This window comes from Balaenoptera musculus, chromosome 4, assembly GCF_009873245.2.
Source record: "Balaenoptera musculus isolate JJ_BM4_2016_0621 chromosome 4, mBalMus1.pri.v3, whole genome shotgun sequence".
NCBI lineage: Eukaryota > Metazoa > Chordata > Mammalia > Artiodactyla > Balaenopteridae > Balaenoptera > Balaenoptera musculus.
This window is the reverse complement of record NC_045788.1, coordinates 61,327,936-61,344,480: the sequence shown is the minus strand read 5'-3', so window position 1 is coordinate 61,344,480 and position 16,545 is coordinate 61,327,936. Positions and strand designations below refer to the sequence as shown.

Here is a 16,545-nt window from a genome sequence, read left to right as displayed (position 1 = left end):
AGCTTTCAAAGCTTTTAGTTCTTATTAAGGGTGGATATAAATAATAGTCATTTCTGAAATATTTCTGCACTTGCTGTAATTTTTTAGCCACTGTGATGGCAGATGGTCCCAGCAGGACTGGGTTACAGGAGTAACTTCTTTCTGGCCTCAGCACAGACCCATTCTTGCCAGACGAACCACTGTGCTTCTTGATTGGACAACAGTAGCTGTTTTACTCTGCCTTGGCTTTGAGGAGGCTCTGAGCTCAATCAGGTAGTTTTCCTTTGCTCCAAGCTGTCAGAAACCACTATGGCCAGGACCAACATGCATTTTTCCAAAACTTTTTCAGATTTTTATATAACTGTAATCCTTATTTTAAGTAGCTGCAAATTCTTTTTGGAAAGAAGTGGAAGAATTAATTCAAGTACACAAACACCTATACCTTTGCCTCATCCCAGCTCTTTTTGACCTAATGTAAGAAAAACCCTACCAAAGTGTAGTGCTCCAAACTCAGAAAAACCCATCACAAATACTGAAAGATTTATTGTAGATATTTTTGTTACACAATTATGTTACACATTATGATACAAATACATTTGCAACATTAACATATATGGGGACTGTTAAATCGCTTACTATTTCTTCTGCAAAAAGATAATTTCTTGAGGCTTTCACACCTGTAGTAACTGGCTCTGTTCTCATTTGGGTCAAATCTTCACCCTTTAGCTCTGAGTCGCAGTCCACTGCTGAGTGAGTCTACACTTGCCCATTAACCCTGCCTGGAGTATTTTATGTCTGGAATATCTGAGCCTTTACTACTAAACTGTTCTATTACTAAGCCAGGGCATGCCCTCTGCCTTACTGAGTAATTTCCCTCTGCCTTACTGAGTAATTTCCCTCTGCAGCTGCAGTCCTCAGATGCTGAAAAAAGAAGGGCAGATTTCTCGTAGTTGCCTCCCTGCCTTCTCCTGACTCAAACATCTAGAGGATTCATGAAAACATGAATTATGTTGCTTGGATAAGTTTCTTTGGCTCTGACTCACAGCTTTCAGTTTTTCTTGGAGCAGATTCCTAACTGCCGAGAATAAATTCTTTACTTCTACACAGACTGTCAGGAAGATTGGGGTAAAGTGTCTGTAATGAAACTGGACATCATGCAGGGCGCGGCTAACTTTCCTTTTTCCGTCCACTTCTGCCTCCCACTGAGATGGCCTCTGCTTATGACACAATCTGTTCTCACTGCTGAGCACTGACATCCCTGTGTCTTGGCTTTGACAGTCCTTTCTCTAAGGCACTCACAAGTGTTTAAAACACTTTTCTTCTTGGGAAAAACTCCTTGACAGAGAAGAACAAGACACCAAATCCACTGGATAGGATGAACTGTCCAAGGGGCTGCTCCCCACCGGCCACTCAACGTGGATTCAGCAGCAGAAGCTCCTGCAGACCACGCCAATGGTGAGGAACCAGCTCTCTGCCCGGCACACACTCAAAGCTGGCCTGAGTCTGCCAAGTGCCCGGGCTTTGTGGGTGCTGTCTATGGCTAAGAGCTTCTTGGTTGTAGTCGAACCTTTTCCTGACCTATGCTGGGATCTGTCCATCCCGTGCCGATGCTCTGAGACTGGCTGTGGTAATGCTCCTGTGTTCCACGACAGAAGCGTTCTCAGTCTGCAGCCTCCCAGGCTTGTGTGTCTTCCACACAGCATCACTGCTTCCTGAGCCGATCCTCGGGGTCTGAGTGCCGAAGCCCAGCCCGCCTCCAGATGTTATCAGGGTAACTGGGCGGGGTGCCTGTAACCCCAGCCCACAGAATGGGTGAAATCTCTAGCTTGCCAGACTCATTTTCCGCCTCCTGGAGGGAGACTCAGGCCCAAGGTGCCCCCTGGAAAACACGCAGAGGACAGAAGGGCCTGATACATGGGGCCTGACCCTGCTCTGAGACCCTGATGGAGCCTGCACAGAGAGGGAACAGATACAAGCTGACAGAGCATGCATCCACTCCTGGCTTCCCTCTAGAATCGGGAAACAAACTTCTCTCCTAAAAGAATTTGACCTGCGGCTGAACACTGGTGTTACTAAGTGGAGGCAATGGTTGAGTGGCCATCATACTCTGAGGCACACAGAAAACGACCTTCTCTCCCGAACAGAAGAGCCATCACAGTTCAAGACTTCGAATCCTGCTTTCCTAGGCGCATCTTCATTCTGTTCACTGATCTTCATTCAATATCCCCATGTGTTTGTTTGTGAGGAAGTCCAGAAAAGGAGTGTTGCAAATGGCCTGGTGAATGTTACTCACTGTAATTTCTTTGGGAATCCTGGTCCAAAACACAAAGATGTTAGTGATTCTCTCAAATATCTAAATAATTTAATCCATTAAGTTACCGAAAGGACCATCCCATGCACAGGCTCTAGTAGATGGGGACGATGATGAGTGATAGGCATGGTTTAGGGCCACTCTGGGGATGGGGAGCGGCCAGGTGCCTTCTCTCTCCCCCTCTTCTTTCCCACTAATTCCTTTGACTCTGGTGGAGGTGTGGCCTACCCTCTTCCCGGTCAGCCCTATTTAGGGCTCAAATATGACTTCCTACCACAGGCATGAGATGGATTTCAAGAAGGTGGTTGAATGATTAAGAAGAAGAAGAAGAAAAAAAAGACTGGGGATTGAGAAAAGAGAAAGGAAGTAAAGCAGAACAGAATGTTATTGCTGTAATTCAGTATCAGCCGAATGAAAGATGACTCAATGCACCACAGAGCCCATCTCTTGGAAAGATGGGAGATGGAGTTATGGCAGGCCAAGTGTGATGTTCAATGTTCTTATCAAAAGCACTCAGGTCACTCTGTGTCTTCACAGTTGGGACCACAGAGGCGAGCAGGGGCTGCAGAGGCACTCCGCCCACTCCTGGATCTCCAGCAGGATAAGAACCGGCATTACTAGAACTCCTTTGTTCCCCACTTTTCGTAAAGACCTCTCTACACTGCCTGATGTGTTACATTCCTGTCAAGTCTGACCTAATCATATTCCTCTGATTTAGGTCTCTTCATGTCCTCAGGTATTCTGTTAAAGTTATATAAATTTATGACAGCCTTTAAGCACAACAGAATAAAATAAATTTGTTTCCTTTGAAAGGAATGCCTGTCTATCATTCTTTCAGGGCCCAGGAAAAGAGCAAAATTCAGCGTCCCAATCAATGACAATTAGAGAGGCTGCAAAGAGCATTGGTGAGCCTGTGGGTATAGAGCCAGTGAGATCCAAGTTTAACTCTAGGTTCTATCATGTATTTGCTGAGAAAGCCAGGCAAGATAACCTTTCAGAGCCCGGTTTCCTGATTTCTAAAAAGGGAGTATGAGTTCTGAAATGAACAACAAATTAGGTAATATATGCAGTGCCTGGCCCTAAATCTGACACGAAAGAAACACTGCTATTATCTTCAATGGCAACGAATTGGTATTTGTTCAGCCCTGTAACATATCAGAGTCCTACTGAACAGGGTCTATGCAGTAGAGACGGGGAAGATACAGACCTCTCACAACCACGAGACTGTCTCAGAACAACCAAGCAGACCCCCAAGTCTGTCTGCCTCTGAGAATGTCCCAAGCACTGACACCTCCTACTGAACTGACTTAGGTCTAAAACATCATGATGGGCAACTAAACTGTGAAGAAATATCTGTCAGCCTGATACCACCAACTAAAGAGATAACGGTACCTGTTGTGAGATGCTGCCTGGTATCCAACCGCCAAAGCCTGTCTCAGGATGTCACTGACCAGCTGCTCTGTAGCCTACAACAGAAGATGCTGTTACTCTCAAAAGGGCCACCTGCTTGCTGGCAAGAAGGGATGCAGCTGATCCCATCCCATACCCTAAACTTGGAAACAGCTGTATCTAAGGATCAAAAGTTCTTAAGGAAAAATTAAAGGTTCGAATAATAGACCACAAATAATAGCCCACAATTACAGAGGCTATGATTCTGAGAAATTATGAAGGGGGTAATTTTCATTAATCAGACATTATTTTTAAGGAGAACAGGTGAGGGCTATTTGTGAGGTATCCCTGCTCCTGGAGGAGATCTACCAGGAAAGGAACTGCTGAGCTAGGATCCGGCTGGGTAAGGAACCTGGTTTTGTCATCCTCTCACCGAGGGATGGGACAGTTGTGGCTGTTTCTGTTGTTGTGATATGTGAGTCACCTCCTTAAGCACTGAGACCTCTGACTCTCACCTCAGGCTACTTAAAAAGCACTTGACATGGCACTGAAAGATATCATTAGAGTGACATCAGCACAGAAACTCTTGTAGAACTACAATTTAATTCATTTAAAAATCAGAAGGAAAAAAAAGAGAAAACTTTAAGCCCGAATAAGCTGAGAAATCGTAAAGCCTGTCATCTCTGTTCCACTTCTGTCCTTGTCTTACTCAAAGCAGCCTGGCATCCAGGCTGTCCTGCCTGGCTGGCCCCTCAGTGCTTCAGCCCCTGACGGCAGCTCACGGCCCCTCTGCTGCCCACAGGCACCCACCTTCAAAATCATGTCCTCCACCACCGACGCATACACATTCCTATGCAGCGCCACAGGCTGCAGGGTGATCCCAATCTGGAAGAGCAGAAGAAAGCCATTTGTTCCTATGTCTACGTGAAAAACAAGCACGCTTCTGATACCCAAGATGATGTCCGGGTGGAAGAATAACTCCACAAACATTCTGGACAAAACTCATGGAGAAGTAACACAGAATATAACAACCAGAAAATCTGTTATCCTACCACTCCACGTTTCTAAGGGATTGTTAAAAATGCTATTATAATCCTGCTCTTACCCCCAAATCTCCTTCATGAGAGAATGTAGGATTTGCCATGAATTCTGACAGTGGGAGCAACATATTGGAAAGCCTGGAATCAGACTCTGAGGCCCTATTTGCAATAGGTGATGAAGATATGCTTGGAAATGGCCCCATTTGTCATCTCTTTCTGTAGGTGAAAAAAAACTAGTCTTTCATCACTTGGATCCCAAGCAGCCGTGCAGCAGGCAGATGCTGAAGCAAGGCTGCGTTCCACTGGAGGCAGGTAGATAATTCTCTCCTGTACCATAAGGGCACTGAGTGCCACGTCCACACCCTGGCAGGGCACTTGGGAGCTATTACAGTGTCAGGGAGAGCTCATTATGACATGCCTCATGAGGGAAAGGTGCTTCTACTGAGGCAAATGAGAAAAGAGGAGATGAAAAGTAAAAAACTGCCTACATCTAGCTGCCTTTGCTTCAGTTTCATGTTCAACGAGCAGCCTCGCTATACATGTAATTCATTTTCCTGCCCAAGGGCCCTGATGTAGGAAGGCAGGTGCCCAGAGAGCAGAGCCCAGGTTTACCAGGCAGAAGGAAGTCATACACCTGCTTCACCAGAAAGTCTGGTATCAGGTTCTAAGGCTGAACGTCTGAGCACCTTGCACCTGGTTAGGGATCCAGCAGCACAGGCCTTAGTCCCCTACCTTCTGCGTGATGTCACCAATAAATTCAGAGCCTGGTGTTGGTGGCAGGTAGAATTTCATTTCTTCCTGTTTCTCGTCCTGTTCTTTTTTGATGTTTATCTTTAACGGCTCTGAGAGGTTGAGGATGTCCACCTCCTCCTCATTCTCTGGCTCTCTTTTCTGAAACTGCTGCAGGTCCTCCAGTTTCCGGCAGAGGTTGTCAGCAGAGGAGAATGATGACGGGCACTCTAAATGAGAGGTAATCAGTCTTATGACAGCTGTGGTGACAAAAGAAAGGGACTTTCCATCTCCGAGGGACCAATAGCCTGAGACCCAGAGAAGAAGGGTAAGTATCAAGGGAGCTGACCTTCTTTCTGGTTCTAAAATTCTATGGATCTATAATTATGAGAACTAGTAATTCATAAGGGAGACAAGCACCAAGACAGGCATCTTGTGTTAAAACATATGAGCTGTTAAGGACACTCTAAGTCAAAACAGCACATAATTCATACTTATGCCACCAAAAACGAGGCCATCCTCCCACTCCACTAATTTTTTTTTCAAATTTTAAATCTGGAGAATTTAGAAATGCACAATGAAGCAATTAAAAATCATCCATGTTCTGCTTAGAGATAAGTACTACTAACATTTTAGTGTATACCATGCATCCAGTCTTTAATAAGTTGATTTATACAAAGCCCAACAAAGAGTATTAGAAGTTTAAAGCCAGCAGGGGCTCTGGGAATCTTCTAGTGCATCCCTTTCACTTTACAGATAAATAAGTGAGGTCCAGACTGGGACAAGATGGAAGTTAAGGGCAGCCAGCAGGGTGGAGGTAGAGCATCTAGCTCCTGGCTTTCTCTGTTTTATTGGCAGGATGCTCACAGATCAATCAGTCGTATTAACAGAGAGCCTAGTACAGGTAAGTATTGTGCTTTACATACACTACGGGTGAAGCACAGAAGTAATCGACATGGTCTCTGCTCTCCAAAAAGCTTAGATATAAATCTGACAAACCCTCAAGGTTCTGATATTAAACACCACTGGAGGTCAGAGAAAGGAGAGGCCACCCTGCGTTAGGGCTCTGGGGAAAGCTTCATGGAGAAAATGGGACTTGTGCTAAGTCTTAAGGGATCCCCCCCAGACCCTCCCTGTGCTCCAGGTTCCCTCAGACTGGGAGGTGGAGTATCTGTTTTTCTACAGAAATGGGGTTGAGAGGAGAAAACACTCCTTATTCATTAAGGTGAAACTCAAAATATTTTCCCCATATGTCTTGTATACCCAGCTCCCCTGCACCCCTGCCCACATATAGCTCAGTTATTTGTGTCTTTATCATAAAACAATTCATTTTATCTGCAACATTATTAGTTGTTTAAACCTGTGCCTCCAGCACAGTGCACTTCCAGGCTAGGTTTTGGAGATAAAGTAACAAATAAGATATCGTCCCCATCTTCAGGGAGAAGACTTGTCTGTGTGAGGGTGACTATAAGGTCACAAAGGAAGAAGTCACTTCTACCACAAGGAAAGGAGTTTGATCAAGAAGGTCTTCAAAGGAGAAATGATGCTGAGGAAGGGGGCTCCTGAATGAACAGTGTGTTCCTGTTGCATGTCACGGGCCAGAACATTCCTGGCTGGGGCACAACACTCGGGACACTTGGGCACAAATAGTTCTGTAGGGACCATCCTGGGGGGTGGGCGGGACACCCAGGGTGGGCTCCTGTTCTCTGAGGCAGCTCTTGGAGTCCTCAGGTCCCTTCACCTTAGCTGAAGGAAAGAGCACTGAAAACTGCTGGGGCTGACGTGGCCCGAAAACCATGGAGGCTGAGAGGTGACCGTGGGCTCCAAGGAAACACCTCTCGGCTGCCGATGGTGCTCCGAGTCCCACCAGTGCTCACCTGGCTCGCTGTCAATCTGGGTCAGCACATCCTCGATCGAGTCCCCGTCGCTCCTCAGGCTTTCGGGGTCAGGTGGGGTGTAGCCATGGCAGCGACACCAGTGAGCGATGTGCTTGGTTTTAAGCGGAGTCAGGTGATGAAATCTTGGATTCTTTTCCAGTATTTCTTGTAAGACTTTTCGCATTGTCATCGCTCTTTGCCACTTAAACAAATTGAGGGGGGAGGGGGAGAATTCTTCAACTTAGCGTGTTCAAATAAATCACCCAACTCTAAACTACCATGCTAACTTGTTAGAATCATTTTTTTCTAAGGAAAAAAAATCTGATGGTGTTACTCCTCAGTTTTTAAAAAAAGTAAAAGAACTCTTACCTAATGCTTATAAAATAAAACTGAAATTCCTAGGTTTGGCCTATAAGGTGTTTCACCTGGTCTTAACCTGTGATCTCTCCCACTTCCCCACCCTCCCCAGCCTTACCCAAACTCATCACACTGACTTTCTCAAAGCTTCCTAAGCATGCCTTTGTACCTGCTACTTCCTCTTATAACCTTACTGTCTGGCATAGTTGCTACCACACTGAGTAATAAATACTTGACTTAATATAATTCTCTAATATTTTTTAGAAATTTTTACCAATGCAGGAAAAAGTAGATCTTTCAAAGGCTAGCTACATGTCTTTGGAGAATGAGATTTTAACTAAGGAAAAAGTTCTACCATCAAATATTTAACGAGGGACTTCCCTGGTGGTCCAGTGGTAAAGCAATCTGCCTTCAAATGCAGGGGATGCAAGTTCGATCCCTGGTAGGGGAGCTAAGATCCCACATGCCATGGGGCAACTAAGCCCGCACGCCGCAACTACTGAGCTCGAGCACCACAAACTACAGAGCCTGCGCGCCACAACTAGAGAGAGAAAACCCACATGCCACAACTAGAGAGAAGCCTGGTGCCGCAACGAAGAGCCTGTGTGCAGCAATGAAGACCCGACACAGCCAAAAAATAAAGTTAAAAAAAAAGAAATTTAACAAAACATGCTGCAAAATTTATCATTGCTCCATGTGACGAGGTTTATGGAAGCAGCCAGAATGCACATGTGTTTTGGTTATTTTCTCTAATAGGCTCTCAGTGGTGGCCTGCAGCAAACATGGGATTACCTCAGCAGCTCTCCTTTTCCCAATGTTCCAGCCATAATACTGCTCCACAGATTTTGCAGAAAAACAGCTGGCATCTTCACCTAGAATGCACATATCCAGCAAACTCTGAATAAAGTTATGATTTAAATAAAATCTTATTTGCTGGAAGCATGTCCAAAAGTTTCTTTAGACCTCTTTATTGGCTATGTTCCTCAACAGGCAAGTTCAGATGCAACATAACACACTCATTCGTGTGTTCTCAAAACAACAGCCCTCCCTGGGAAAGCAGCTTCTCTGGTAGAGAAAGCTTCATGGCAGTAGACTACCTATTAAAATAAGTGGAAATGGCACTCCACTGGGAACAGGAGACCCGAGATCTAGCCTTGGCCTTGCCATTCACTAAGCTGCCTTGGGCAACCTGTATCATCTCTCTGGGCTTCAGTTTTCTTAACTGTAAAATGAGACCACTGGGAAAGATGGTTCCTGAACTGCCTTTCAGCTCTAATATTCTGTATTTGTATCTGAATTTTTTTAAAAAGATTAAAAAATTTTTTTTCCTGCTGGGCTAGAAAAACCACTGAGTTTACTTTGAGCTACCTCAAAATGACCCCTTTGAGGGGAAAAAAAGAAATAATTTCTTTGCTATTACAGCTCGAAAAAAATAAGGTAGTCTGTACTTGGCCTATTGTTTTCATATTCCCATGAATGTAAATGATAATCTGCTTCATCCCTTCCCTCTAAATGTTCGCGGGTGATCTTGCCCGAGAGCCGACGCCTAAGTATCCACAGGCTGTCGGTCATGCCCTTGGTGAGGGCTGTTGATTCTGTCAGAGCAACTGGGGCTGAGAAGCAAACTGTTCAGTCTTGCTGACAATGGGCAGGGATAGAGGAGACTTCACTGCAGGAGGTCTTGACAGTCGTGCATTTCTACAGAGTGAGTGTTAGATGAAAGATTAAAAAATTCCTTCTGCAGATCAAACCGTGAAAATAGTAAGACTGACCAAGATATTGTGAATTCTAAAACCCTGCAAATGAGCTACAGCTGTAGCTAAAACCCTCTATGATAACTACCATGTCAGTATTAATTACAACACCAAGTGATTCGAGTTGACTCAATATCCCAAGTACTTCACAGCTTTAAAAAAAAAAATGCATCCATATATTCAGTATTGTCTTACTTTTTGCAGTGATTAAAGGGATCTTCTTTACTACTGCTGTTAAGAGTTGCTGGATAGTCTCTAAATGGTCTATCCTGAGAAGGATAAAGAAAAGAAAATTAAGGTAGGGAATACACAGAGCAGTTTCTAACTGTGTGTGTGTGTGCATATAACACACATGAATTTATGTATATACTTCTCCTTTCCAATGGAATTAAAACTTAAACCAACTATATTGGTATGTCCTTCCTTCTATGCATAGCCGCCTTTATAAATGAAGAGCATTCAATGCTTAAAAAGTCAACACTAAGATGAAACCCCAAGAATGACAAATTATGCAAACCTGACATTTCATTTTATCTATATTTTAAAATTAAATAGCCACGTAATCTTTCTGCAATGTGATTGTCACTAGAGTAGGGAATTCTATCATACAATGCCTATCGTAGGGTTATTACAGTTCATGCTGTCACCTGTCACGTGAAAGTGGCTAAGTTTCTACCATTCCCAGCAGTTTGAGATACTTCAAAATATATGCAGTCAGAGATGGGTTCCCAATTTGGAAATTAGAAAATCTCAGGGAGTATTTTTAGAAGAAGCACTGAGTCTGTATGGGCCATGAAAAGGCAGCTGTTTAAGATTAGGCAGGTGTGTGGATACTCCGACACAAAATGCATACACACCTGGGTAATTACATCATGAAAAATTTCATACCCAAAGATTCAGCAAAGAAACTTCGTGTTGGTAAGCTCAAATGGAGGGGGATCTGTAATTGCACCAGAGGCTTTTGAGGCAACAAATCAAGTGCTGCTCGGAGGTCACGTCAAGGGGTTAAATGAACACTCCTGAGCTGTGCAGCAAATGGTAATACTTGTTCACCACACACGGACAGGTTTCCACGCATCAAAGGGCTTAACTCATACACACAACTCTACACATATGCAGCTGTCTCAGGGATGGTTTTTTAAAAGTACCATAAACACTGAAAGCACAACTCCCTTAGAGAGGACTGAAATAATTACTTAATGACATAGTTTCCCAGCTCAGAACTTTCTTCTGTTTTCACTGCTGTGTGACCATCCTGAGAGGGGCAGCTTGGCACAGGTGTTTCTGGTTCAGTCTTCACTACAAGGGAAGAGCAACAATGAGAGAGCTGTTAGGGTTCAATGACGGAAGGACACGTGCAGGCAGAAACAAAAGCTCTTGCATGGAAACTCAGTGAGGACACTGCCACAGCAGCTGCTGCAGAGACATGGCCAGGGTGCTGAGACGGCGCCTATCATCACAGGATCAGCAGACAAGGGGAGAACTGTTAGCCTGGGTCTCATGACAAGGCGGGGCAATAAAGTGGCTTTTTAGATATTCCTTAGAGGGCTAACCACAGTGCTATGTGAGATATCTCTCTCTCACACACACAGACACACGCGCACACACACACACACACACACACACACACACACACTTGAACAATGCCACATTAAAATACAATGCTGGCCTGTTCTAAGTTCTAATATCCTTTTGCTTATCATCTCTCCAGCTAAGTTTATCAACTTTTAGCATTATCTTAGTGTTCTAAGACACAGGGCAAAAAGCAAAAATCAGATCTGTTGTGCTTGGAAAAATCCAAGCTAATCACATGCAGCTTCTAATATCACCAAATCTACTGATGGAAGAGAGCAATGTCTCAGGAGTATTGTCTTCCTTTACTTTCACAGTCTTCTTTGATCAAAATACTGTGAACACACACTCGCTGCTTCTGTATCAGCGTCCCTGCCTTCAATCTCTTCCCTAACAACCCATTTTGTACATGAGCACCAGAAAAATTGCCTAAAGGACCATGTTAGTGTCATTTTCCTACTCAACATCCTTCAAGTTTCATAAAAGCAAGGGTCTACAAATGAGATCTACTAGTGCATCTTTCCCTTTTTTATTGCTGCATAACATAACTTGCATAAAATGCACAAATACTAAGGGTACAGTTCGATAAATTTTACCTACGTATTCATCCATGTACCCATCACTCCAATCAAAATAGCATATTTCCAGTCCTCAACCTGGCCCCCTTACGCTTTTGGCATTCTTTCCTGCCAAAGATAACCACCTTTTGTCCACTTTAAATTTCATATAACTGGAATCATACTGTGCTACCCTTTTGTGTCAGCATCTTTTTACCTATTAAAAATAACAATGTAATGGACATGCTTGTATATGTCTTTGGGTGGACATACACATGCATTTCCTAGCAGTGTATCTGCTGATAGGGCAGATATATGCGTTTCCTAGAAGTGTATCTGATGATAGGGCAGATATATGTTTAACTTTATTAGAAACTGCCAAACTGATTTCCAAAGTAATTATATCCATTTGTAGTCCCATGAGCAGTGTGTGTGAGTTCCAGTTGCTTCACATCTTTGCCAACACTTAGTAATGTCAGTTCTTTCCATTTTGGTGATAGAATAGTATCTCACTACGGTTTTAACTTGCATTCCCTTGATGACGAGGTTGAACAACTTTTCATTTCCTTATGAGATATTTCAATATCCTCTTCTGTGAAGTACCTGTTTACATTTCTTGCTCTTTAAAAAAAATTAGTGTCAGTCTTTTTCATATTGATTTTTAGGTCTGTGTATATTCTGAACAGAACTCCTTTGTCAGATATATCAATTGCAAATTATCTTCCAGGATGTGGCTTGACTTTCACTCTTAATTTTGCCCCTCTAATAAAATGAGGTTCCTAGAGTTAATAAAGTCTAATTTATCAATCTTTTCTTTTACGGCTATCTTTCTTGTGTGTTCTTTGCCCAAGGTCATGAAGATATTCTCATATTCTTTTAGAAGCTTTATTGTTTTACCTTCACATTTAGTCTGTGATCCAATTCAAATTAATTTCTGTTTATGGTGTAAGGCAGGGGCCAAGTTTTGTTGTTTCCCCAAATGGATATATCCAATTAACTCAGCTCTATTTATTGAAAAGAACATCCTTTCCCTACTGAGTTTGTTATACATCAGTTGACTATATATGCGTGAGTCTATTTCTGGGCTCTTTTTTCTGTTCAATTATTCTGTTTCTTTTTAAAAAAATTTTATTTTTAAACAATTTTTAAAGGTTATTTTCCATTTGCAGTTATTACAAAATATTGGCTATATTCCCTGTGTTGTACAATACATCCTTTGAGCTTATCTTACAACCAATAGTTTGTACCTCCCACTGCCCCACCCCTATATTCTGTCTATTCTTGAACCAATACTACACTATCTCAATTACTGTAGCTTTATAGTATATATATATCTGGTGGCCCAAGTCCCCTGGCTTTTTGTTCAAGACTGTCTTAGCTACTCTAGGCCTTGCATTCCCGTATACATTTTAGATTTAGCTTGTCAATTTCTGCACAAGCACAAAAACAACAATGTAGGGATTCTGACTGGGACTGTATTGAATCTATGTCATTTGGGGGGAGGATTAATAACATATCAGGTCTTTCAGTAAATTAATATAATTAAATAATATATTTATAATTATTTATAATTTATTATATTTATAAGGGTATATCCTTCCATTTATTTAGATCTTTTAAATTCCTCTCAGAAATGTTTACTGGGTTGTTAGCAGTTAATTTCTATATAGAAATCAAAATGGCTTTAGTATGTATATAGACTTGTATTGAGTGACCTTGCTAATTTCACTGTTAGCAATACATCTTCCCCCAACCCCTAGTGATTCCAAGACTTCAAAAAACAAAAGGAAGGCCTCAGAAAAAGTTCAGATACTCCAGTTCTATAGGTGCAAGTATAGTCACTTTATTTATTTATTTATTTGGCCACACTGCATGGCTTGCAGGTTCCTAGTTTCCCAACCAGGGATTAAACCCAGGCCATGGCGGTGAAAGCGCCTAGCCCTAACCACTGGACCTCCAGGGAATTCCTGCAAGTATACTCACTTTAATCTGGCAAACAATTACAAAATTATATAATCAGCATATTCAGGTTGGGATAGCTATTCTACTGGAGAAATGAAAACATATGCTGAGACTTACATATAATAGCCCCAAACTGGAAATAACCCTAATCTCCACTAACAGGAGAAAGGATAAACAAATTATGGTATATCCATCCATCCCTACAATGTGGAATGCTACTCACCAACAACATGGTTGAATCTCAAAAACATTGCAGTGAGTGAATGAAATCAGACACAAAAGAATGTATGTACTTCCATTCACACAAAGTTTAAAAATAGACACAACTAATCTATCATAATAGAAATCAGAACAGTGGTTGCCTATACGGGATGGGAATTGACTGGAAGGGGGCACAAGGTGATGGAAATTTCTATAGCTTGAATGCAATATTGGTTACTTGGGTTTATGCATTTGTCAAAACTCATCAAATGGTATGCTTAGTATCTTTGCACTTCACTACACAAAATTTTCCTCAATTAAAATCAAAACAGAGATGCTCTGGCCCCAGTCCAAAATTAATTGAATCAGAATCTGTATGAGGAAGGCCTATGATATATACCTACTGCTGGGAAGAAACGGTGGTCTAGATAGGTATCAATTCTTTCATCAGGACTAGCTAACTTTTCCTATAAGGAACTAATCAGTAAATATTTTAGGTTTTGTGGGTCATATGATCTCAGCTAGAACTACTCAACTCTTGAGGTTGCAGTGTACCCATGGACAATATGTAAATGAATGGGCATGGCCATGTGCTCATTAAAAAATGAGCAGCAGACTGCAGTCAGCCAACCCTTGCTTTAGATGGTCATGCTCTAAGTTCCAAATCCATCTCTTCACAAGACTATTATAAGAGATCCTGGCATGCCTGAAAAGTATTTCAAATTCTGACTTCACTGCTTTCTAGTTTTCTAGACTTGGGAAGTATGGACTTAGTATCTCCAAACTTCAGTTTCCTCATTTGCAAAATGGGCGTAATAGCTGTCCTAAAGTACTGTGATAATTAGTGATATATGTATAAAGCAGCTAGCATGGTGCCTAGTACATTATAGGCTCTTACACATGGTAGCTAGCATTACTGTAGATGTTACAAATGTCAAAATATGTTGTTAACCCACTGCACTATCTCCATCTACTCAACAGTCAGAAATGTCCCCACTGCCAGCTGCCAAGGTCTGGCCCTACCTACAGCTCCTTTACTGCAACTACATACCCCAGATGAATCCCTTTAATTGGTCTACTCCCCCAAACAAACCCTCTGAGTCTTTGTCTCTACTGTTCCCTTAATCTGGCATGCCCCTTGACCCCTCCACAGCTAAAAATGCTTCACTCTAAAGTCCAGGTTATAATCCGTGTCCCATACAAAGTGCTACACAAAAGTGCTACCCACCTCCACACCCCCAGCTTCCCTGACCAGACATCCTAGATTGAAATACTTCAGCATTCATTTTCCAGATCACTTACCCTGCATGTATCAGTCATTGCTTGCCGTCTACTGCAACTCTCTTCAACCTGATTATAAGTTCTTGGAGGGCAGAAATGATGCTTTACACATCTCTGTATTTCCCTTAATGTCAAGTCTATATATAAACACTCTACATATTTTTGAAGTGACTGATTCATGGATGCTGAAATTCAAGGGAGTCATATTACAGTAATGTCTTGCACAAAACTTCTGGGCCAATATACTGTGGGAAACTACATACCTTTTGTAACAGTTGCTGGAGCAGAGCTGGGGACAACTGGAGTTGGGGCAGCTACAGGCAGAATGGCAGGCGATTTGTTGGTAGGAAATGACTGAACCACTAACAGGCAAAAAAGGAGGGGAGGATATAAGAAATATAGAAATTATTTTAATGAAAATGATCTAACTCCCAGGTGGTAGCCCCTCTGTAGACTACTAGCACAAAAACAATTTCAGTACAACAGATACGGTCCTTTTTTAATACAGTGATTGACAAGGCGGCTGTTTACTATTACTACCAGGGTAAATGAGCTGGTATCTTCAACTGTGGAAATGGGGGCTTGTCACTAAACTCAGAAAATAAAAATCCAATTAACCTGCACTCTTATAAATACTTAAAATGTACCCCCCCCCCACTCAACTTAAGAAATGGGCAGTTATTTAGAAGTCAGTGGATCATTTGGGTTTTACTTTCAGTCCTAGAGGTGGTGCCAGGGAGTATGGTGACAGCTCAAGGGCAGGCTGAAAAAGGGAGGAGTGGCCACCAAGTGACGGAATACAGACTTTCCCACCAGACAGACCCAGAGACAAGCACACCCACAGGTGAAGAACCCACCTTTATTCACAGGCATCAGTATCGTCTGCACACCTCCAGATGTGTTTACACTGAGTGGTTTGAGCTGGCTGGGGATTGTCAGGACAGCCTGCTGGGGATTGGACTGACTGGAGTGAATCTTTAACAATCCTAAAATAAGTTGGAAGATAAGGCCAAGCTGAAGATCAGATGCTTCCTTGAAGTTCATGCCCTCTTCAGCATTCATATTTTCTCACAGGAGGACATTCTTAGGACATTTACCCTTTCAATAAAGAAAGAGCTGGAAGCATGAGGCAATGGATGCAGCTGATTTCTCAATGAAGCAATGATGCAACAATAATGATTTATGTTTACCCTGCTATCATAAAGTAATACACAAATTTTTGGAAAAGTGGAAATAATAGAAAAAAGAAAAGTCACCCAGAGTCCCACTGCAGAGACAACCAGTATCATCATTTTGAGATAGTTCTTTTCCATGTTTGTTTTTTGTGACAATTTATTTGTTTTGTATATAGCTGTGATATGTACAAACTGGATGTAAAATTTTGTATTTTGATTTGGATAACTGTCATTTTCCTACTTAAAAACCTTCTCTGGCTCTGGATTTGCCTAAAATTAGTCAAAGCATTCAGAGTCCATTTTAATCTGGTCCTAATTTATCTGCATCTCCTTTACAACCTTACATATCTAATACTTCAGT

The 16,545-nt window shown here is 42.3% G+C and overlaps 1 protein-coding gene and 1 long non-coding RNA gene across 11 annotated transcripts in view; one reads left to right on the top strand and one right to left on the bottom strand.

Annotated features, from left to right (window-relative positions):
* Nucleotides 1-507: 507 nt before the first annotated feature.
* Nucleotides 508-16,545, bottom strand: part of YEATS2 (YEATS domain containing 2) — a 110,707-nt gene continuing 94,669 nt past the window's right edge. For 5 of the 10 annotated variants that reach the window (XM_036851616.1, XM_036851619.1, XM_036851614.1 and 2 more), the window contains 10 exons: nucleotides 15,867-15,995; nucleotides 15,273-15,371; nucleotides 10,633-10,735; nucleotides 9,632-9,705; nucleotides 8,475-8,554; nucleotides 7,326-7,527; nucleotides 5,452-5,678; nucleotides 4,490-4,564; nucleotides 3,683-3,756; nucleotides 1,433-2,291 (listed from right to left, as the gene is read on the bottom strand). In XM_036851616.1, the coding sequence (XP_036707511.1) occupies nucleotides 2,183-2,291; nucleotides 3,683-3,756; nucleotides 4,490-4,564; nucleotides 5,452-5,678; nucleotides 7,326-7,527; nucleotides 8,475-8,554; nucleotides 9,632-9,705; nucleotides 10,633-10,735; nucleotides 15,273-15,371; nucleotides 15,867-15,995 (1,172 nt within the window). In that variant the 3' untranslated portion in view covers nucleotides 1,433-2,182. The other 5 variants (XM_036851613.1, XM_036851618.1, XR_005019780.1 and 2 more) reach the window with 5 other exon arrangements.
* Nucleotides 1,323-7,185, top strand: LOC118894901. Its single transcript, XR_005019781.1, has 3 exons — nucleotides 1,323-1,434; nucleotides 5,626-5,776; nucleotides 6,887-7,185. It is a non-coding gene; the product is annotated as an uncharacterized LOC118894901 (long non-coding RNA).